Source organism: Odontesthes bonariensis, chromosome 5 (assembly GCF_027942865.1).
Source record: "Odontesthes bonariensis isolate fOdoBon6 chromosome 5, fOdoBon6.hap1, whole genome shotgun sequence".
NCBI classification, from domain to species: domain Eukaryota; kingdom Metazoa; phylum Chordata; class Actinopteri; order Atheriniformes; family Atherinopsidae; genus Odontesthes; species Odontesthes bonariensis.
Window position 1 is genome coordinate 24,102,290 of NC_134510.1, and position 22,015 is coordinate 24,124,304.

A 22,015-nucleotide genomic window follows, 5' to 3' on the forward strand; every position below is an offset into this window, starting at 1 on the left:
CTCTGAGTCATGTTGAAAAACTTCCTTCCCTCCTCCCTTCTTACTCACTCCGCCTCATCTCTCTCAAATCCCAAAACAACCATAAATAGTTTTCCGACTGCTGGCTTCAGCTCTCAGATAGACAGCACAGCTGCTCGTGTTTGAGCCAATGGACGGGCTCAGCTGACCCGCTGAGCGTGTTTTCCTGGGCGGCACTGATCTGATAAGTGCGCCAGTACGTTCAACTCCACGCAGCAGAGCAGGCAGAACAACAAAATGGACTCGGCCTGGGCGCTGCGCTGCTCCACCGCGTTGGTGTTGGTTTTCCTGAGCTCCGCATCCAAAGGTCAGAGCAGTTGTGTGTCTGCTTTTTGCTGTCAGACGCATGAAACTGTTGTTTGTCTCTTGCTTCTTGCTCAGGTTCAATGTGTTCGTCGCAAGTGCTGTGAAGTGGTCATTTTTTTTGCGTTGACCCCGCAGAAAAAGAGGCTTTTACTTACATAATGATATTCCGTGTTTTATCTCTTCTGTTGGGATGTGAAATAGACTTTTTTTCCCACTTTTTTCAAAGTCTTGTGAAAAAGTCGCTGGACTTCTGATGGTTCTATCTGATTTTTTTTGGTTATTGTTATTGAATTGGTCTACTTTCAGAATAAGATTTTGCACGCAAGTAACAAACGTGGTACAACATTCACCACCTGCAACAGTAACAGAACATTACTCTAACAGTTGACTATCTGTGCAGCACTTTTCATACAAACTGAACGCGGCACAAAGTGCTTCACAGAGTGCCACTGGAAATAAAGTAAACAATTAAAACGAACAGTGAACATCCCATCTTACCTGATCGGTAATGCCATGGAGGATTGAGTTCTGAGTAACTGTCTTTTATAGGAGCCAAAGAGCTGGAAAAAATTGGAAATTAAATAAACAAAAACTCTAGTTAGTAAAGCAATAAGACAACAAATAAATTGATAAATGAATAAAAGTCAGATGAAAACCAAGCACAAGATTAGAACTAGAGGAAACTCTTCTTTCTTTCTTTCTTTCTTTCTTTCTTTCTTTCTTTCTTTCTTTCTTTCTCTCCAACTATCTATATGTTTTCTGGCAACACTTTCCAAACTTTCAATCTAACTGTCATTGAGCGCTTTCCATTGTAGTGTCACTTCAGTTTCTTAAGGTGAATATTTCTTAGATTGTTGGCAGCCTCTCAGTGTTGTACACATTAAAATATGATCACAAGTTTCATACCTTTGTCCCTCTGTGTACAACTTCCCAGATGAGGCCATGTTAGAGCAGCGTGATGTCACATTTGACCTTGACAAGCTTATTCAAGGTATGTGTCTGTGTATATATGTGTGTGCGTTCACATATTAGTGCAGTATCTCCACAAGGACCAATTTGAGCGTTTGGGCAGCATTCAGTCAGCTCTCACCACTTCAAGAGGCCTTTAAAGGGTCAAGACTTAAGTTTGAGACATTGTTAGGTTTGGTTTTCTTGGCAGGAGGAGCCGTATTTAATCTGTGAAAACACCTGTGTGCTGTTTTCTGTGGCACTGGAGGGACTTTACCCAAAGTTGGAAAAGATAAACATTGTCATGTTTTTCTTATCTCTTGAGAGTTCGAATTCTCTGAAGTACTTCTCTGAGTTTAGGGTTAAGATTTTTATGGTTTTGCATACTACACAAGGTATGAATGCAGTTTAACTTTCTTCTTTGTGTTTTACTGTGTGGGAACTCTTGAAAATGATACATTTTCGAATCACACGATGCGTTTCAGGGTTTCAACAACCAGAATCCTTTATGCTGCAGAAAGAGGTAGACTTGGCAGATATTGATCCAAAAGGTACGGTTGATCTTCTTGCCCTTTGTTATGACCGTGTTTGTTCTGAAATGGTCATGAAAACTCTATTCTTTTTATAATTCTTTTTTTTTAAAGAGTTCCCCATGCAGCAGATGATCGTGGATCCACCAGACCATTTGATGAGAGGTAATTCACCCACCCATCCATCCATGTCTATCGGCAACATTAAAGCAAGCACATTTTCTTAAATATTTTATTCCATCAGGGGAATCCGTACCAGGAGTCTTGACACCAAGAGGAAGTATGTATCTTCTTTTCTCTCCTCTTTTGTAAAATTCACATCTGCACCACCTCCAACTACAAACGTATCAGTACACAGTCTGATTCCTGTCTTTTCCTCAAAGGTCGACCTAGATTTGGACCCCGTTCTTTCCCTAGCCTTGAGCAGTACCCTGTTCAGTTTCCCCTTAGCCGACCGACGTCTGACAATATCCAAGCCATCTGTCTCCAAGGAGACCATCGCCCGCGCTACCCTAACTCTTACTTTCCGAACTCTGGTTTTGGCCAGCAGAGGCGAAGGGCTGCTGCTGTGAATAATGCAGAGGCCTGGTTTAGCACATGCTGCAAAGAGAACCAGACGTCGGAGACAGATGTGGTGCTGTGTTGCGCCACTCAGGCGGTAAGTTTTTCACAACAGCTCTCTTAGCCGATTCAGCAGTTTTTTCTTTAACTATGCGTCAGTGTAAAATGACAAAAGGTATCCTGTAGGATGTTAATGTAATTGTTCATCTTGTGGTGTTGTTTTTTTTCCCCGTTTTGCTGCTGAAGTTTTGGCTTTTCAGAATTGTACAGACAAGACACACAACCTCGCAAACTAATGTTTCATGTAAAAATGACACTGAACTTACAGGTGGAAAAGGGCCTTCATAGGTTTTAATGTTATTATTATTATTATTGTTAGCTTCCTGTTTTTTTTTTATTATTACAGATTCCTAGAAGCTGTAATGTAGCCAGCAGAATTACTCTGAATATAAACGGAGCATGAACCGTTGTTGGTGCCTGCATTTTTCTAACAAAGTTGAAGGTCTTTGAGTGTTTTAAGTAAATAAGCCACGCCAGACAAAACAGACAGACTCTGGGATGAGCACCAGTCAAGATGGCAGAGGGCAAGAAACATCCCTGTAACAAAAAATATTTCAGGGAATAGGTGAAGCAGCCATTCAGTGTTAGATTAAAAGCATTTCTGTTTGTTTATAGCTTGGGCTAAAATGTGTCTTTTAACTACATAATTGAAGCTGGTCTCTTTACTTCGGCATGCAGGCTCAGACATGCAGGCCTCATGCCAGAATCGGAGCATTTAATTCATTTACCCTAACAGTGCTGCTGTCTATTTTTTTCTATACTTACTCCAGTGGGAGCTGTCAGTTGAATTATTCTGTGAGGAGGACGGGTCGGTGAAAGATCGGCTTTACCACTGCTGTAAACGCAGAGGCACTGATAGACTAAGCTGTTTCAATGACGACGCTTCAAACCCAAACTACGAGGCAACAGAGGTGCTCCCAGTGCCGTCGCTTCCGTCAGCTGCCAACTTCATCTTTGAGCCCAACAACTGCCAGAGGTTGGTTGAAATGATTGAGAGTGGTGCTTTTTGACAGCTTTTGACTAAAACTGAATGTTTGTGATGATATAAAGGGGAAGAAACCCAGAAAACAGTTGCTTTAGAAGCAAGTTCTGGGAAAAATATATCTGGAAATGCTCTTTGTTTTTAAGAAACAGGAAAAACTAAATTGAAAAGTTTGTTCTTTTAAAAAGTTGTGAGTGATTAAATTCCTCTGATTTATTTTTTCTTGTTTTACTGCATTTGCTGAAGACTAATAAGCCCAGCTGTTTTATGAACTATCTTACCTTTTAGGAAAGTAAAACAAGAAATCTATTTTCTTGTCTCCTCTGTTTTGTAAGGTTTTGGGTAGCGTTGGGCATGCAGCAGATGATCGTGGATCCACCAGACCATTTGATGAGAGGTAATTCACCCACCCATCCATCCATGTCTATCGGCAACATTAAAGGAAGCACATTTTCTTAAATATTTTATTCCATCAGGGGAATTCGTACCAGAAGCCTTGACACCAAGAGGAAGTATGTAACTTCTTTTCTCTCCTCTTTTGTAAAATTCACATCTGCACCACCTCCAACTACAAACGTATCAGTACACAGTCTGATTCCTGTCTTTTCCTCAAAGGTCGACCTAGATTTGGACCCCGTTCTTTCCCTAGCCTTGAGAAGTACCCTGTTCAGTTTCCCCTTAGCCGACCGACGTCTGACAATATCCAAGCCATCTGTCTCCAAGGAGACCATCGCCCGCGCTACCCTAACTCTTACTTTCCGAACTCTGGTTTTGGCCAGCAGAGGCGAAGGGCTGCTGCTGTGAATAATGCAGAGGCCTGGTTTAGCACATGCTGCAAAGAGAACCAGACGTCGGAGACAGATGTGGTGCTGTGTTGCGCCACTCAGGCGGTAAGTTTTTCACAACAGCTCTCTTAGCCGATTCAGCAGTTTTTTCTTTAACTATGCGTCAGTGTAAAATGACAAAAGGTATCCTGTAGGATGTTAATGTAATTGTTCATCTTGTGGTGTTGTTTTTTTTCCCTGTTTTGCTGCTGAAGTTTTGGCTTTTCAGAATTGTACAGACAAGACACACAACCTCGCAAACTAATGTTTCATGTAAAAATGACACTGAACTTACAGGTGGAAAAAGGCCTTCATAGGTTTTGATGTTATTATTATTATTATTGTTAGCTTCCTTGTTTTTTTTTATTATTACAGATTCCTAGAAGCTGTAATGTAGCCAGCAGAATTACTCTGAATATAAACGGAGCATGAACCGTTGTTGGTGCCTGCATTTTTCTAACAAAGTTGAAGGTCTTTGAGTGTTTTAAGTAAATAAGCCACGCCAGACAAAACAGACAGACTCTGGGATGAGCACCAGTCAAGATGGCAGAGGGCAAGAAACATCCCTGTACAAAAAATATTTCAGGGAATAGGTGAAGCAGCCATTCAGTGTTAGATTAAAAGCATTTCTGTTTGTTTATAGCTTGGGCTAAAATGTGTCTTTTAACTACATAATTGAAGCTGGTCTCTTTACTTCAGCATGCAGGCTCAGACATGCAGGCCTCATGCCAGAATCGGAGCATTTAACTCATTTACCCTAACAGTGCTGCTTTATTTTTTTTTCTATACTTATTCCAGTGGGAGCTGTCAATTGAATTATTCTGTGAGAAGGACGGGTCGGTGAAAGATCGGCTTTACCACTGCTGTAAACGCAGAGGCACTGATAGACTAAGCTGTTTCAATGACGACGCTTCAAACCCAAACTACGAGGCAACAGAGGTGCTCCCAGTGCCGTCGCTTCCGTCAGCTGCCAACTTCATCTTTGAGCCCAACAACTGCCAGAGGTTGGTTGAAATGATTGAGAGTGGTGCTTTTTGACAGCTTTTGACTAAAGCTGAATGTTTGTGATGATATAAAGGGGAAGAAACCCAGAAAACAGTTGCTTTAGAAGCAAGTTCTGGAAAGAATATATCTGGAAATGCTCTTTGTTTTTCTTATGATCAACAACTCCGGTGAAAAGACAAAACTCTGACCCTGCCAACAAGATGTCTGTACAGACTAATGCAGTACATGTACAGTGGCAAAAGCAGTGTCACTGTTCTTTCATTGTGTTTTAAGCTCCTTTCCCACAAGTCCTTTGATGGGCATTACCGAATCATCAGTCAGTGGGTCTACATGATGAGATTAATTCGATAATAGCTACAGTTGGATAATGCTCCTTATTTGAGCAAGGGCAATTATCCAAGTATACATGGCGGTGAATACATGGAATCATTGGCACAAAGCATGTCATAAGAAAGTCCAAAGTCCAATTCACCATGTGCTTCGCGTGTATACATGAACTTAATAACTCAGTCTTATTGTAATTTAGCCATTAATCCGATTCTTCACAGTGCTATGTAACCCCACTGAGTGAATTACATTATTGATTAAAATCTGTGCTGTAATTAAACAAAAGCAGCAATGTAAACAAAACGAATAAAACAATTTAACATTAGCTTGTGTATGTGGATGATAGGTAGTAGATCAATTAATTAATCAGGGCTTGACTGAATATGAATTCTTGGGACTTATTGTGCTGTTTCCTTTAATATTTTGTGTAGGTCAGAGGAAGCATAGTGAAATCTAGTTATAAAAGTATTTAAACTGGTAGTGAAACTAGATGGCAAAGACAAGTAAATGTAAGTTTTGAAAATTGGGAAATTCTAAGTTGAAAAGTTGAAAATGTTGTTCTTTTTAGAAATGTTGCAGTGATTAAATCGTTTTCTTGTTTCAGAAAATTATTATTACCAGCTGTTTTATGGACGTTCTCAGCCTTTTAAAAAAAGTCAAAGCAATACAGGTCCTTCTCAAAAAATTAGCATATTGTGATAAAGTTCATTATTTTCTGTAATGTACTGATAAACATTAGACTTTCATATATATTAGATTCATTACACACAACTGAAGTAGTTCAAGCCTTTTTATTGTTTTAATATTGATGATTTTGGCAAAAAAAGTAAAGAAAAACCAAAAATCCCTATCTCAAAAAAATAGCATATTTCATCCGACCAATAAAAGAAAAGTGTTTCTAATACAAAAAAAGTCAACCTTCAAATAATTGTGTTCAGTTATGCACTCAATACTTGGTCGGGAATCCTTTTGCAGAAATGACTGCTTCAATGCGGCGTGGCATGGAGGCAATCAGCCTGTGGCACTGCTGAGGTGTTATGGAGGCCCAGGATGCTTCGATAGCGGCCTTAAGCTCATCCACAGTGTTGGGTCTGGTGTCTCTCAACTTCCTCTTCACAATATCCCACAGATTCTCTTTGGGGTTCAGGTCAGGAGAGGTGGCAGGCCAATTGAGCACAGTAATACCATGGTCAGTAAACCATTTACCAGTGGTTTTGGCACTGTGAACAGGTGCCAGGTCGTGCTGAAAAATGAAATCTTCATCTCCATAAAGCTTTTCAGCAGATGGAAGCATGAAGTGCTCCAAAATCTCCTGATAGCTAACTGCATGGACCCTGCCCTTGATAAAACACAGTGGACCAACACCAGCAGCTGACATGGCACCCCAGACCATCACTGACTGTGGGAACTTGACACTGGACTTCAGGCATTTTGGCATTTCCTTCTCCACTGAGGTGCCTTGATACGGCACTCTGGGAACAGCCTATTCGCTCCGAAATTTCTTTCTGTGTCTTACCCTCTTGCTTGAGGGTGTCAATGATGGCCTTCTGGACAGCAGTCAGGTCGGCAGTCTTAACCATGATTGCGGTTTTGAGTAATGAACCAGGCTGGGAGTTTTTAAAAGCCTCAGGAATCTTTTGCAGGTGTTTAGAGTTAATTCGTTGATTCAGATGATAAGGTTAATAGCTCGTTTAGAGTACCTTTTCATGATATGCTAATTTTTTGAGATAGGAATTTTGAGTTTTCATGAGCTGTATGCCAAAATCATCAGTATTAAACCAATAAAAGACCTGAAATATTTCAGTTGGTGTGCAATGAATCTAAAATATATGAAAGTTCAATTTTTATCATGACATTATGGAAAATAATGAACTTTATCACAATATGCTAATTTTTTTAGAAGGACCTGTATATTCCTCTTGAGGATTTTTATTAGAAGGTTTCAGGTAGAAAATTTTGTGAAACTCATCATCAACTCATAACTGGAAGCTCAGATGGGAAACAGCCTGGTGTGTTGATGAATGTCACTTCACTTATCAGTGAGACTATAAAAAATCCTGTAAGGTTTAAAAACAGGTCAGTATGCTTTGATAGCCCGAAAAAGGACTTTTAAAATGCATGCAACATGTTAGTCTGATCAAAAATTGTACGAAGTTAATCTTCTCAAAACAGCTTAACTAGCTTGAAATGGGCCTTGGTGCTCCGCACTTGCTCGGAAGTTCAATCGTTTTGTAAAACGAGTAACATAAGTGTATGATAATGCAGGCTTTGTCTCAACTCTTGGTCACTTAATGCATTTCCAGACTGTCGCTCTGCTCTAATAAAATCCTGATTTTTTTTTTTTACAACCACAAGATGATCAGGCCAAAGCACCACTCAAGTAACTTAAAGACAATATCTGTGCAGGTATTTCACCTATGCATAGAAGCCACAGAATGTCTCTCTTTTTTTTCCCACAGTCCACTGCGTTACATATGTAGACATGCTTTGATTGATAATTTGATTCTCCTCCCGTTCATGTATACTGGGACATGGATGGTGTTCCAATTAAAAGTCCCAGTTGAGTTGTAACCTTTGCTCAACTCATCTCTGCATGTAACTATTAACTGTGTTTTAAAACATTTTAGATGGTTTTATTCCTGTGTAAAGTCATTGATGCAGTCTGATTGAATGCATTTGATTGTTCACAATGCAGTGTCATTTGACACAGTGCAAATGGAGTGCTAGACTGAACTAACTTGCATATTTTTGTTGGAACCCCCTGCAATGAAACTGCAACTCTTATGAAAGACAAAATGCCACATTCAGACTTTAAGAGGAAGGAAATAAAGTGACCGATCATGAGATGTTGACTTAAAGTTTCAAAACAGACTTCCTTAATTCAGAATTATTCCTGGAGCTTGAATTAAGTAATGCCTGAACCCTTACTTAATGCATTATACATTACAGGAAACCGATGGCTCAGTATATTCCCAGAGCAGGCAGAAGAATGACGGTGGGGAAGCACTTTACTTCCCAGAAACCTGACATCAATTTTCCTCCTGGACGACCCACTGCAGATAACATTGAATCACTGTGTAGCAACCAGAAGCTGCGTCCCCTCTATAATGTCAAGTGCCTTCCAAGCAATGGCTATGATGAGCTGGCTCGTCAGGCAAAGACCATTAATCGGTTAGAAAAGGGATTCAAGCAGTGCTGCAGAAAGACGCAGGGCATGCTCAACTGTGCTGACCAGAAGGTAAAACAAGAAGATACTTAAAAACAGAAAGTTTTGCTTCGCTGAATAATTTCTGATGCCGTTCTCATTTTGTCTTAAAGTGGCGTCAGGAGCTGCACAGGTTCTGCGTGGCTATGAACTCCAAGCATGAGCCAGTGGATTTGCACTGTTGTTTCTCTCGTGAGAGTGAAGATGATGCGTACAGCTGTTTTCAGACGGCTTCACCAGACCCACAATATAACATGACTTCTGCCCCTGAGGAGCTCTCACTTGACAAAATATGTGACCTTCACAATATTATCAAGAAGAGGTAGGACAGTACTGCATCTCTTTTCTTTCTTTGATGCGTTTCTAAAAAAAACTTTTTGTCAAGAAGCATTCGAATGTGCAGAAATATCTTCCAACTTCAAGTGTATTCGGTGTTGTTATAGAACATTCTGAACATATAAGCACAATCTGTAAAAAATCTAATGATGAGTAATAATGTGACTGTGTGTAGGTTACCCGTTGGGGTTCCTCTCAAGACCTTTGTGAGCCAATGCTGCCCCCTGTCTGAACAAGACACGACTACCTGTTTGGTGCAAAAGGTGAGTTAGAAGGCAAGTGCATCAAATTAAGGCAAACAGAAATCATTTTATGTGTAATAATGAAGGTTTAAGAGTTATTCCTTTCTTTTATGTGGGTTTGTTCTCTCAATTAAATCAGCTCGATGAAATATCCCAGAACCTGTGCTCATCTGAGAAGACCTCTTCTCCGGCTGTCCGCCGCTGTTGCAAGATGACCTCACAAGAAGAGATCTCCCAGTGCGTCTCCAAAATTGTCATGAATGCCATCGCCAAAGCAGCCAAGAAGATGAGGAAAAGGTGCCCCATTTCCTAAACCCTTATGCTCTCTTGTTGGCACTGGGCTGTCTGTGAAAATGGTAAGCCATAAAGATAAAGAGTGATGTCACGATGCACTTAAAGGTCCGAAAGATGGAAAGATTGCGCAAATTGTGGACCAAATTCTTCCCTCTTCTGCCAGTGTTGGTTACCAAGAATCACTTCAAATCCATTGCTAACAATATACTACTGTTAGAGGTATCGTTTTTAAAAACATACTCTTGTCTCACTGTACCACTATTTTCGTTTTTTTTTTATATATATATATCTGCTCTTTACATATTTGAGTTTGAATACAGTCTGCTGAAATATTACCCGACAAGATCGGTATCTTCTTTTTTATGGTTGTGAAGTCAAGATTATATCTGAAACAGTTCTAATAAAACACATGTTGATGTTTCCTCTGTGTGGTTTACTGTGTGACTGCTGCAGTCAGTTGAACTAATGCAAATGTGATAGTGTTGGTGATAAAGACAAAGACGCAATGACAGGCTAAGATTTCTTTGAACACTAGTGTTGAGCAAATGGCTTGTGCATGATAAATTCAAAGCAACCCCCCACAGCCCCTTCTGTCAAGAGCTGAATGCGGATGATGGCATTTATTTAGTGTTATTTATTTATTAATTAATTAATTATTATTTATTAATTTCACATAGAAACGGTATGTTGGAGAAATGAATTCAGTGAAGTTTAGATCAGAACTGGCATTGTTTGTCTCATGGTTAGGTCTGTTTTTGCTCCATCTTGGACTAAGCAGGAACCTACGGTCTATCAATTGTTCTGCAAATTCTACCAAAGAATAGGTAAAGAGGGAAGGACTTAATGTTTTCAACTGGTCACGTCAGTGTCCTAACCTTGATCCAACAGAGACGTTGTCTAAGGAGCTGAAGGGAAGGTTTGCCTGAGGAAACGGACCAATTTTTTTCCCAAAGTTTAAGCTGTTTTGTACCGACGAATGGTACGACTTCATTTACATTCAGTAATTTAGCAGAAGCTTTTTTGGTAAGGAACTTACAAGTGAGAAAAAAAGCATTCAGGCATTGGTGCAGTAAGAAACCGCGGTCTATACATAGAGTGCTTAGTCAACAATGATAAGAAAAAAAAAAAAAACATCTGAAGGACAGGATACAAGTATGGAAGTGGAAAGACTAAAATCTTCATCAGTAATTAAAAGTAACCAGAAACATACAGCTGTTAGTGTTGCACAAGGGGGTCACCTCAAATAAATCAAAGCAAATGTTGAATTGCATTTGCCATCAACAGATCAGTCAACTATTGCATGGTTACTGAAAGTCGCATCTTTTAAAGTTATGTGTGGATAATATAGCCAAACTGCACATGAAAGCTAATCCCTTTTTCCATTTCTGTGTTGTTCTGATAACATTTTGAGACGCTTTTACAACACTTTTGAGCGGGGGGCATATTGGCTCCTCAGTAAAACTGAAACTAAAACCGTTCCGCGTCCATCCACTGGGGGCGCTGCCGTGCTGCTGCGACATGGGCATCAGAATCAACCGTCGGCGTGTGATGTGAACGGTCAAAACGTAATGGCGACTGCTGGAACAGCAGACTCGGGATCAGCAGTCCCGACAGGTACACTGTTTATATATCTCCTTCGTGTTTTGGCGAAAAAAAAAAAAAAAAAGAATATGTTAACAGATCGTTGTAGGTTTTTATAACAAGGAGAGGGTTGTTTTTTGTGGTGGCTGTGGCTCTCTCGTGTCCTGCTTAGCCAGTTAGCAGGTTAGCATTAAGGATTCCAGCCTAACAAATGAACTGAGCGATAGCTATAGCTTGTTAAGCTGCCTGGTTAATAAACCGCAGCGGTGGGGCTTTTGTTGGACACACGGTTGTGTGGTCTCGAAACCGACTGCGTTTAGACCGAGTCATCTTTAGATTTTGAATACATGTTAAGAAAAGAAAAAAGCGCCAGGACCACGTTGACTAAAGTGAGGGATTGTTCGTTACCGAGCCGGCTGTGTCGTTAAGGTTTGATGGTGTTCGTACGGCAATGAAGCAGCTGCACGCAGGAAGTTAAAGGATGATCGGTGGTTAACACCAGTTTTAAGTTTGGGGAAGTCAATCGGACATGTCCATCCATTGGAAGTCAACGACAGCTTTTCTGTTACCCCCTCGCCTTTATCTCCTGCTCAACCCTCCTCTCCCTCGGTCTGTTTCTGTCCACGTTCACGATAAACAGAGAAGAAATCTACTTTTCATTTGTCATGGCCTCTGCCAAAGGTTTAGCATTTGATATGATGTACTATCTGAGTGATACACGATCTCTGCTCGTCGTGCTTATGGAATTAATGAAATGTCTTTAATTATTTACTCCCCTGACCTTGTTCACCCTATCAAAGCCTTATCAAGGATCACATATTTCTGATTTATGCGTCGTTGGTTGTTTAAGTCCTACTTGGTTTTCTACCGGCCACACAAACACAGACTGATGGTGGGCAAGTCATGTGCTATCAGAGGCTTCTTATTTTCAGGGGATTGGGCAGATGATGGGAACATGCATTTTACTAATCCGTTTAGTAGTGCTCCTCTTATTACCCTCCCTGAGCAGAGCAGAGTTGCTCTTCCCTCAGTAACCACCCAGTCTGAATCAGTGAATTAAAAATAGTGGCTTTAAAGCACTCCAACATGGCTGAGATCCAGAGATGGTACAAATACAAGATGTAGCATTTTGTCAAGCGCACGTCCTCAGACAGTAACTAAATGTGGTTTCTGTCCCAGCTTTTATTGGCCTTGTTTCCTATTTGGGCCAAGAACCAGTATATTTACAGCCTCTGCACAGACTGAAACATCTTAAAGCGTGTGCATGTCCCATATTACTGCATAGCTGCAGGCTACTTGTTAAAAAAAAAAAAAAAAAAAGGCTGGATGGGACTTATTTAGTATACAGAGAGGAACAGATGGTTCGTCTATTGTAAGGCCTTCCACTGATGAGCTGAAGTCATTGTTAAGTAATCAGGTTAGTTTAATTCCTATCCCAAATCTGCTGCACAGTGTGTTATTAACGCGCTCCAAAATGAGCGTTGAGGAAAAAAAACATTTTAAAAACTAGAGGTGAAATTATGAATATTTTCATTGTGGATTAATCAGCCAAGTAATGAATTAACTCAGATCAAATCATCAGGCTTTCTGAGCTGGAACGAGGAAATGTTTTCTCATCTAGTAGCTTACGTGTCTAATTGTTTCAGCATCGGATAATCTCTATGTCTGTCTTAATTTGTTCAGCGCTGCTCACTTACTCACTAGGGTAAGCCAGTTAGGCTGACCATTTCCTGCTCCACAGATATCAGGACTCAGTTCTGGAGGAGAGCGTTGCAGCGAGGTACCCGCATGGGCGTGCGTGCGTGAGTGTTTCTGTGTGTGTGCAGAAACTGCATGAGTAGTGATGACATCGTGTGTCTTTTTACATAATGGGAGAGAATGTGGGCAGACCGATGCTCATTGTTTCCCGATGGATCGCAGCGTGTCCCTGTTAACTGAGATGAGATGCATGAACTTCAGCGTTTCTGCCTTGTTATTAACGCTCCCACATTTCTTGCGTTGAAATGTCTTCTTGCTGTGCCTCAGCTGGATTGAATTTGTGGGGCAGAGATAGATTTTTCACACTAGAGGGCTGTTACTGCGGGCGTATCATCTTTTCAACCCTCAGTCTTTTGTATATGTATTGACCAAAGGCACTACGGTATTGGAGTAGATGTTGCTATTGGTTACAGGCGAGGGATGATCGCACAGTGGGCGAGGTAGCAAGTTTATACAGCAAGTTTATGTAAGGACCCAGTTGTGTGCTTTCCTGACAAAATGTCTCACACATCCAGAGAGTGTTGGCATTAACTCTCAGCATGTGCACCCTCACAACTTCACTGCTTATGCATTGTTTGCCGACTGTTCAAAAAGGCTTCATTTAGGGGATTTTAATGCTGAAGTTAATACCAGTGATTAAAGCAAATGTATTGTGACGCACTAAATAGGCTGCGGAGGGTGGGAAAACCCCCAGAAATTGTACCAATTTTCTAAAAGGATGCCGTGATGTTGACACGTCTTGGGGCAGCAGATGAATATGGAGCAGCCAGCTCAGGGGAGAAGCGGTTCCAGCTCACATAGAGCTTCGTGTTTCGGGTGCAACTGTCAGTAACTGTGGACACATTTAGGCCTGGGCTCATCGTAGTCCTTAGAGTCATCAGCCAATGCTGGAAATAGACCTGATAATTAACCAGCAGAGGGCTTAATAAACAGTCATAAGAAAATTGTTCCATGACAAAGGCTTCCAGTTTAGTCGAGCGTCAACTTCACACTGACTGCATGGGTTTCCTTATGTCTTATTTCCCTGTATATTCTCTGGACGTGGTCTTCCTTGCATTGTGGTTCACAGTTTTATTGTTTTTTTTCTGTCCTCAGGGACCAGCAGCATTCGAAAAATGGCCCCTGCAGAGGTAAGGATGTCGGGGGAAATGCTTAAAAAAAACTATATCCATGTAGTAATGTAAATGTTGAACTTGGGAAGGAGACCAGATTGAGATACAAGTCACGAAAGGTTTATTGTGAAAGTAGAAGCTTGATAAGTCAATGAGTAAACGCATGAGAAAGTATGTGTTCCAGTTTTAGTATCAGCTGATGGTTTAGTTCCATCAGGATCATGTGAGGATGTTTATTCTGCATGATCTGAAGCTCAGACACTGCACACATAGCCCTTTGTCCTCTGTGTGTGTACACACACAACCGCACACGTGATCACACCATGTCTGATTTCCCCCTCCGTCCTGCTCCTCAGATGCCTGGCTCTTCGGGCACAACTCAGAGTATGAAGAAGACCATTGGACACCGGGGAGTTGAGACCACCACAGGGGAGACCACGTACAAAAAGGTGAGGGTAGATGTGTACCAGTTGTTTGCTGCACCGAGCGACACCGCTGCGGGCCCACGTGTGTGGTGTTTATGCCCTATAATTAGTTCCTCTAACTCAAAGCCCAGAAATAGCAAGTGAAACAACATAAGTCACAAGGGCAAAATAATGTTTGTTCCAGTGCTTAGTCTGCTTCCCTCCCTGACCTCTTTAGACCACATCGTCTGCCTTAAAAGGTGCAATCCAATTGGGCATCACTCACACAGTTGGCAGCTTAAGCCAAAAGGCGGAAAGGGACGTTCTCATGCAGGACTTCGTGGTGGTCGAAAGCATCTTCTTCCCCGGGTTTGTAAAACAAAAAGATTGATTATTTCTTTCTTTTTCAGTTCAGATAGCTTGTATACAACCTTCTTTCTCTTGCTCTGTTTTTATCTGTTTCTGCATGTGTCTGCAGTGAAGGCAGTAACCTGACCCCCGCTCATCACTACAGTGACTTTCGCTTTAAGACCTACGCCCCTATCGCCTTCCGTTACTTCAGAGAACTGTTTGGCATCCGGCCTGATGACTACCTGGTCAGTACTTGTGCAGAGCACATCCTGCCATGTTCCCAACAACAGCTATTGTTACGGCTTTCTGTATATGTTGATACATTCTGTGATTTTTAACCTAGTTTTGGGGGGTTAAACAAAAAATGAGGGCCGCGCACTCTCTTATGACAGTTGTGACAATGAATAAGAGAGTGCGCGGTCCTCATTTTTTATGTTTAAAAATGATGTTTTAAAGATCTTAGTGGTTTTTATCTACAATACGGACACATTTGTTTGCACTGTGGGTGTGAATCTGCGCCACCACTGCATGAATGTGAGGCCACAATTTGAATTTTCCTCTTGACTTGATCACTGATGTCTCTCTTTTTTTTTATTTATTTATTTTTTTTGTTGTCATCATCAGAAAAGCTTCCATCGGTTAGAAATTGACTTTCTGTGACTTTCTCTTTCATGCCAAGAAAGTAACTGGGCAAATATGGGGTCATTCTCAAATATAAGCATGTGTTTCTTTATTGTAATGTAAGTGTGGTATCATAACTTTATCAGCTCAATATAGACTCAAATGTTCTGACCCGATCCTGATGCAGACTTCTCTTTCCGTTGCAGTATTCTTTGTGTAACGAGCCGTTGATTGAGCTGTCGAACCCCGGAGCCAGTGGATCCCTCTTTTACGTTTCTAGCGACGATGAGTTCATCATCAAGACTGTTCAACACAAAGAGGCAGAATTCCTCCAGAAACTCTTACCGGGCTACTTCATGGTGAGTCTGAGTGGATCTGAAGGTCAAATCGGTCATTTAAATCGGCTCCAATCAGCTTTAAATCAATCAACTCAAAGTTGTAATAGGGTTTTCTGGGAGATTCTTCAGTCATAAGATAAAATGGTGACAGGTGAGGGCGTCCGGTTCAGTATAAAAGGAACAAACACCCGTCTTTCCAAACAGGGATGGTTCACAGCTCACCACTTTGTGCCAGGTTTGGTTGGTCCAACAATCGCCAGTAGGTTAAAAAGAATATTTATCTATGCAAAACTACAAAGAACGGTCTTTTGACATTTACAGTGACAATATTTGGGGAAATCTCAGTGCATAAAGGCACTGTCAGATGCATGTGACCTTAAAGGCTTCAGAGGGCACCTCTTGAGAATTTCTCCTCATCGACTATCACTACATTGGATCAAGAGTACCTTTGACAACCATTTTAACTCAACGCAGTCTGCAGCTTCATCCAAAAGTGTCTGAAACTGTACAACAAGCCAGTCGCGTGTCAACTCTGTGTCGAAACGCTGCTGAGTTCTCTGAGAATGAGCTCATCTCAGACACCTGTGTCAGTGCCTGTGGTGACTTGCATAAACATGGAGGTGACGTTGATGCCAATATGAATCGTAGAGAGACATAAACTACCATCAAGGCAACATCTTGTCCTGGGAGGTGTGTGCTTGTTTCAGCAGAAGAATGCGAGACCTCGTTCTGTTTGACCTACAACTGTGCGGCGCCGCAGATGTGGAGTGCGTCTGCTGGCCTCCCTGCAGTCTGGATTTGTCTCCTGTTGAAATGTGAGGCGCATCATAAAGGGGAGAAAACCACAGACTTTTGATTAGTTTAAAAGTTGTATTCATCAAGAATGGTTTCTTTTATAAAACTGCAACAATTTGTGTCCTTTGCTCTAAAAAAAAAAACAGTCACATATTGGCATAAAAGCATCTCTCAAAACTTTTTGGGGGTGTTTTACTGGCATCCAAACAAAGTTGGTCGCTGAAGACATTGAAATCAATGTCTTTCGTTCTTGTGTCTGTTGAATAAAAGTTCAAATCCATTAGCAAGTCACAGAAGTTTAAGCTTTTGTTGCATCTTCGAAAACCTTCAAACTCTTTAGGTATTGGTATAATTATAATGAGAGTATGGAGTTTTAATTGTCTTCCGTACTCCTTTTCTCCTCCAGAACATAAACCAAAACAAGCGCACCCTGCTACCTAAATTCTATGGACTGTACTGCGTTCAGGCGGGCGGGAAGAATATCCGTATTGTAGTGATGAACAATCTTCTGCCTCGAAACATCCCCATGCACCTCAAATACGACCTGAAAGGCTCCACCTACAAGAGACGAGCTTCTCCTAAGGAAAGGGAAAAGGGTGTCCCCATTTACAAAGACCTGGACTTCATCCAGGACATGCCTGACGGCCTGCTGCTGGAAGCGGACAACTACAACGCCTTGTGCAAGACTATTCAGAGGGACTGCCTGGTGAGTCGCAGATGGGCTGATTTTTATTCATGTGTTGTGCTCTGAAGTGTGTTTGAGTTTTTATCATCTTTATAAATGTGCGGCAATGTCAAAAGCCGTTCAAGGTTCGGTTATTATTCCGAGGTTTTTAGGGGTTCGTTACATTCTGAAAATCAATGCCTTTATGAGATACTATTCTGCTGATGGTTCAACAAAGTGAGCAGCAGCTGCAGTGACCTTGTTTTTGCGTGACACTGCAGGCTAATACTTTGTTTAATTCGAGGAATAGTATCAGTTCAAATGATAGAAATTATGACAGCATTCGACACAGAATACTTAATTTAATGCATCATTTTGGTTTGTTGGTCTTATTTATCCTGTATTTGTCACTGATGCAAATCCTGAAATCGCTCTCTCCAGGCAAACATGGCCACGTTTGACTCCAGTGTCGAAGTCCAGGCTTAAAACAGCAGTTTACAAACCAAAGATTGATGTGACTGAGGGTTTATCACTTCAGTTATTTAGATTCTGCTGGTGTGAGCCAAACCAGAGCAGACATATTTGTTAAATGCTCTTCAGTTTGGAAAAAGTCTGCTGTGCGCTGTCCACACCAGCTAATCTATTGCATTCGTATGTTTCATGCAGCTCTTGCAGAGTTTCAAGATCATGGATTACAGCCTGTTGATGGGCATCCACAATATGGACCAGGCGAGTCGGGAGCGCAGCGGGGGCAGCTTGGGGGACAGCGTAGTGTCAGAGGGTGCCGTGACTCCAGATCAGCGTCGGCCACAAGCCCAGAGAAGTCTGTACTGCACGGCCCTGGAGTCCATTCAGGGGGAGGCTCGAGGGAAGGGAGCTCTGGATTCAGAGGACCAGTGAGTGTTACCGCCTGCACCCGGGTTTGAGCGGCTCTTTGTAATGCAGAGTGCGGCTGTGACGTGTGTTGTTTCTCTGGCCTTGATCTTTCAGCATGGGAGGCATTCCAGCTCGCAATTCAAAAGGAGAGAGGTTGCTCATCTACATCGGCATCATCGACATTCTCCAGTCCTACAGGTAGGCGTCACAGGGCAGTTTGAATGACTTCCTTTAAAACGCTTCTCTCATTAGTGTGTGCAAAAGTGTAAGATGTGCTGAATAGTATTATTTTGTTGTATGATCTAGGTTTATTAAGAAATTGGAGCACTCCTGGAAAGCTTTGGTCCATGACGGGGTAAGAGCTTGAATATTTCATATACTGTTGTTAAAGTATCAGCAGAAGTGGTAATACTGCTATCATTCAGCACAATAATATGAATAATTTAGTATTTACTGTTCAACTGGAATGAGTTATTAAGGAAAACTACTGCTGATTGGTAACTTAATGGACAGAATATCCTCACACACACAAACAGTTTTTTTTTATTGCATACTTGTTGTGTATTTGAGAATCGTAGTAACTCTCACGTTGTAATTTTCCCTCTTTAGGACACGGTCTCAGTTCACAGACCAGGCTTTTATGCAGATCGTTTCCAGCAGTTCATGTGCAACACGGCGTTCAAGAAAATTCCACGTAAGCGTGCATATGTGTGCATTTTTGACATACTGACTTCTACAGTCTGTGTGGATCATTTTCTTAACTGTGGATTGGCCTTTTCAGTTAAACCCTCACCGTCTAAGAAGAGCCGTGGTGGAGGTCAGGGAGGACTTAGGAGGGCCCCTACTTTGGGGGCTCCCACCCCCCTCTCCCATATAAGTGGACAGTCGGCCGTGGACTCCAGATTAGTCTATCACAGCCATTTTAAAAGCACAGAGTCGGAGGCTGAGGCTGGTAAGAGTTGCTGCATCACTGCTGATCTCTTCTGTAGATCCGTGGTTTACTGTATCCAACCCTTATTTAATTCATGTCTGCATCCAGATTGAGAATACTGGTGTGGATATTCTGAGACATTTTCCATCTTTATACTAACTCAGGGATGCAGTCAGGCAGACCAGATCTGGTTCCAAGGACGCCTCCGCTGACGGGGAACCCTTCTGACTGCGAGGTCAACCTCTCCACCTCATCACTAGGCAGCACAGGAGTTGCCTCCTCCTCTCCTCCCATACGGTAAGACGGTTAACTCTTCATCACACTTTGACGCTGTTTTAAAAGAGACATACTTTTCTGAGGACATTACAACTCATACTTTTAGAACTATGAGGAGAGAGCAACTCCTCTTCTCTTCCCCTCTTACCTCTGTGTGCCGTAATTGAAATCTGTCCGACTGCTTTGAGCTACAGTGCAAATATAAACCGGAAACAAATCGCAGCCAAGAACTCTTGAAGCGCGTCATTATCATTCGACAGAGAGCAAACAGCCGCTTGTGTAAGGGCTGATGCTACGCTAAGGGCTAGCTGAGCTCAGACCGCTACTGTTTGACCATGGACAGTTGGTACTGTTCCCTCGTTTTGGCTTGTCGACTCGAAATTCAAGTGTTGAACTGGTTTAGTTTGTTAAAAAGCTGCACCGCAGATGGGAGGGCTGAAGTTGGGTAGGCTGGCAGGTAACTTAATCCTTTATTCAGAAATCACAGAGTAATTCCCCTCCGTCACACAACTGCTGTAAAAACGTGGGCTTAACTCTTTTCTCTCTGAGGTTAAGTGAACTGTCGGCTGCTGTTATTACCAAAGAAAAAAGCTAGAGCAAAGGAGTTTAAAATTGTAATTCTTACAGCAAATGCTGTATTTCTACTTTAAAGAGGCTGGATAACAATACTCTGAGCTGGGACCTGCGACATGGCCCAGATGGGAGGTAGCCCCAAAAGAAAGTGACTGGGTTGTCTTATATGGAGTCTGTTTAGATTGTAGTGACTAAGGACATCCAAGCATTTGCTTTTAATGTATTTAATTTAATGTTTGCTTAAAATGTTTTTTTTTTTTTATGTTACCTTTACCTTCTTCAGGTATGACTCTGACTTTCTTCCGCAGGTCTGTCGGAGTTGAAGTGCACAAATCAGCAAATACTGATTATGACCAGGGAGCCTCCCACAGGTACACAGCACAGCAGATTACAGACAGTGATGTGTCAATACATACATCTTAACTAATATGCCTCTTTTAATTTGCTCATGTGATCCATTTTAGCCCATTTAACGTCACGTTTCTGTTCCAGTTTGGAGGCAGAAGGAGCTGCTGATAATTCCGGCAACCTGTCTGGAAACGAAGATGTTGTTTCTCTCTCCGACATCATCCCAGAAACCAACATCTGTTTTGTAAGTCTGAATGATTATTTGTACATTTATTATTTAAGTGATGGTTTTTAGTTGGTTACTAAAATTAGTTTCTATTTCACAGTAAAAACAAACACAAAAAAAGAAAAGAACAAAAAACAAACCTGGTGCCATCTACGAAGATGAGGTATGTTTGGACGCGGTTTGGTGGGCGGAAGTAAGGTCTAACGGAAACGAGAGTCATCTGTCCACTGCAGGCCCTCCTTTGCTCCTCTGCTGTTTTGTCCCGTCTGCAGCACATACATGAGCTGCTGGATGAAGCATTTAAGGCGCAGGGGACTTTGGGACAAAGAGGAGAGAAGAAGACGAGGGCGCGGTCGGCTTCGGGCTTTCAAAGCAATCGTCACGGTTACTGTGCGCCCACTTTTGTCCACAACTGCCCCAGAGTAGTTTCATGACTCTGAAGTGGCAGCATCGCATTGACTAAACACAGATTTCCTTTCATGCGTGTTTGCCGTGATGACAAACTAAACAAAATATAGAGTTGACGATTGGGAAAAAGAAAAGAAAAAAAGATGAAGAGCCCGGACGTCTTGCCCATTTTCCACATCATGAAGAAGTGTGAGCGGGAAGAGTTCAGAAGGAACACGCTCAGTTCAGAGCGCATGGAGGGTATAACCTGCACGGGAGGAGTAGTCATTGTTGTGTCCACGTGCAGTCTAAGTGGTGGCTATCTGGTGTACTGCTCATGCTCGCGCCCCCCCCCCCCCCCCCCCCCCCAGCATGGGAAACTAAGCTAACAGTGTAATCAATAGAAATCATTCGGTAAACACTTGCTGCTGTTGACTCTTCAACCGGTGCATTGCTCTGTACTGATGGTGGGGTGTACAGGATCAGCTTGAAGTCATATTTTGAAAGGACAGAGTTATGGTTTGAATTGAAGCTATGAGTTAAGATTGTTTCATGTTTTTTAAGTTATTCTTCTGGAAGCCACCGTGGTGCTGCCCAGATTTTGCCACTGCTGAATGTACGTTATGTTTTGCTTCCGTAAAATGTGTCTTATTCAAACTCCAGGTCACATTTATCCAACCCTGAGTCTCCCCCTCTGATGTGGCCATATGTGCTGAGGCATGAATTAATGCAGCGCTGTTCGCAGCGTTTGCTGGACAGGATATGCCGTTAATTTAATAGAGTAGTTATGACTTGAAAGTGATATGTTGTCTGTCTTGTCTGTGCCTTTTACATGTTTCGTCCCCTCCAACATGTATTGTATAACTGACTTTTTTTTTTTTTTCAAGGTCAGTGCTCTGGTCTCGCACATAGAAACCTGCCTTATCACTACCGCTGATGTCATCGAACTGCCATTCGTACGTCTCAGCCAGCCGGTCGGTCGTCGGGGTTTAAGAGGATTTTAGATTTGAATGCAGAAACACTAGCTCCATCCACGTTTTGGTCGTCACATATTCAGCCAGGTCTGCGTTTCATCAGCTCAGCTGTTCATTTGCATTCTCCTCACATCATAAGGATGTCTGTCTTTTTAGTCATTT

The 22,015-nt window shown here is 41.9% G+C and overlaps 2 protein-coding genes across 4 annotated transcripts; both read left to right on the forward strand.

Annotated features, from left to right (window-relative positions):
* The first annotated feature begins 158 nt into the window (after window positions 1-158).
* Window positions 159-10,059, forward strand: LOC142380040 (uncharacterized). The gene is made up of 15 exons (XM_075465508.1): window positions 159-325; window positions 1,259-1,315; window positions 1,758-1,823; window positions 1,917-1,967; window positions 2,047-2,082; window positions 2,186-2,460; window positions 3,194-3,399; window positions 3,741-3,802; window positions 3,882-3,917; window positions 4,021-4,295; window positions 5,028-5,233; window positions 8,511-8,799; window positions 8,880-9,088; window positions 9,278-9,365; window positions 9,484-10,059. The coding sequence occupies exons 1-15, from the start codon at window positions 256-258 to the stop codon at window positions 9,655-9,657; spliced, it is 2,100 nt and encodes a 699-aa protein (XP_075321623.1). The 5' UTR covers window positions 159-255; the 3' UTR covers window positions 9,658-10,059.
* A 1,110-nt stretch (window positions 10,060-11,169) lies between these two features.
* pip5k1ab (phosphatidylinositol-4-phosphate 5-kinase, type I, alpha, b) lies at window positions 11,170-21,157 on the forward strand. Of its 3 annotated transcripts, XM_075465529.1 has the most exons (17): window positions 11,172-11,252; window positions 12,961-12,999; window positions 14,073-14,107; window positions 14,446-14,538; window positions 14,732-14,862; window positions 14,972-15,089; window positions 15,672-15,824; window positions 17,005-17,304; window positions 17,929-18,158; window positions 18,253-18,336; window positions 18,445-18,493; window positions 18,748-18,832; window positions 18,920-19,090; window positions 19,234-19,366; window positions 20,227-20,289; window positions 20,411-20,510; window positions 20,593-21,157. In XM_075465529.1, the coding sequence occupies exons 1-17, from the start codon at window positions 11,207-11,209 to the stop codon at window positions 20,593-20,595; spliced, it is 1,833 nt and encodes a 610-aa protein (XP_075321644.1). In that variant the 5' UTR covers window positions 11,172-11,206; the 3' UTR covers window positions 20,596-21,157. The 3 variants fall into 3 exon arrangements, with proteins under 3 accessions (XP_075321645.1, XP_075321644.1, XP_075321646.1); XM_075465530.1 differs by lacking the exon at window positions 12,961-12,999 and having other exon boundaries at window positions 11,170-11,252; XM_075465531.1 differs by lacking the exon at window positions 11,172-11,252 and having other exon boundaries at window positions 11,265-13,021.
* The last annotated feature ends 858 nt before the right edge of the window (window positions 21,158-22,015 follow it).

Coding starts and splice junctions, on each gene's coding strand:
- LOC142380040 (XM_075465508.1), top strand. CDS start 256: ATGGACTCGGCCTGGGCGCTGCGCTGCTCCACCGCGTTGGTGTTGGTT. Junction 3,400..3,740: donor GAGCCCAACAACTGCCAGAG/GTTGGTTGAAAT, acceptor CTGTTTTGTAAG/GTTTTGGGTAGCGTTGGGCA. Junction 5,234..8,510: donor GAGCCCAACAACTGCCAGAG/GTTGGTTGAAAT, acceptor TATACATTACAG/GAAACCGATGGCTCAGTATA.
- pip5k1ab (XM_075465529.1), top strand. CDS start 11,207: ATGGCGACTGCTGGAACAGCAGACTCGGGATCAGCAGTCCCGACAG. Junction 13,000..14,072: donor GAGGAGAGCGTTGCAGCGAG/GTACCCGCATGG, acceptor TTCTGTCCTCAG/GGACCAGCAGCATTCGAAAA. Junction 14,108..14,445: donor GAAAAATGGCCCCTGCAGAG/GTAAGGATGTCG, acceptor CCTGCTCCTCAG/ATGCCTGGCTCTTCGGGCAC.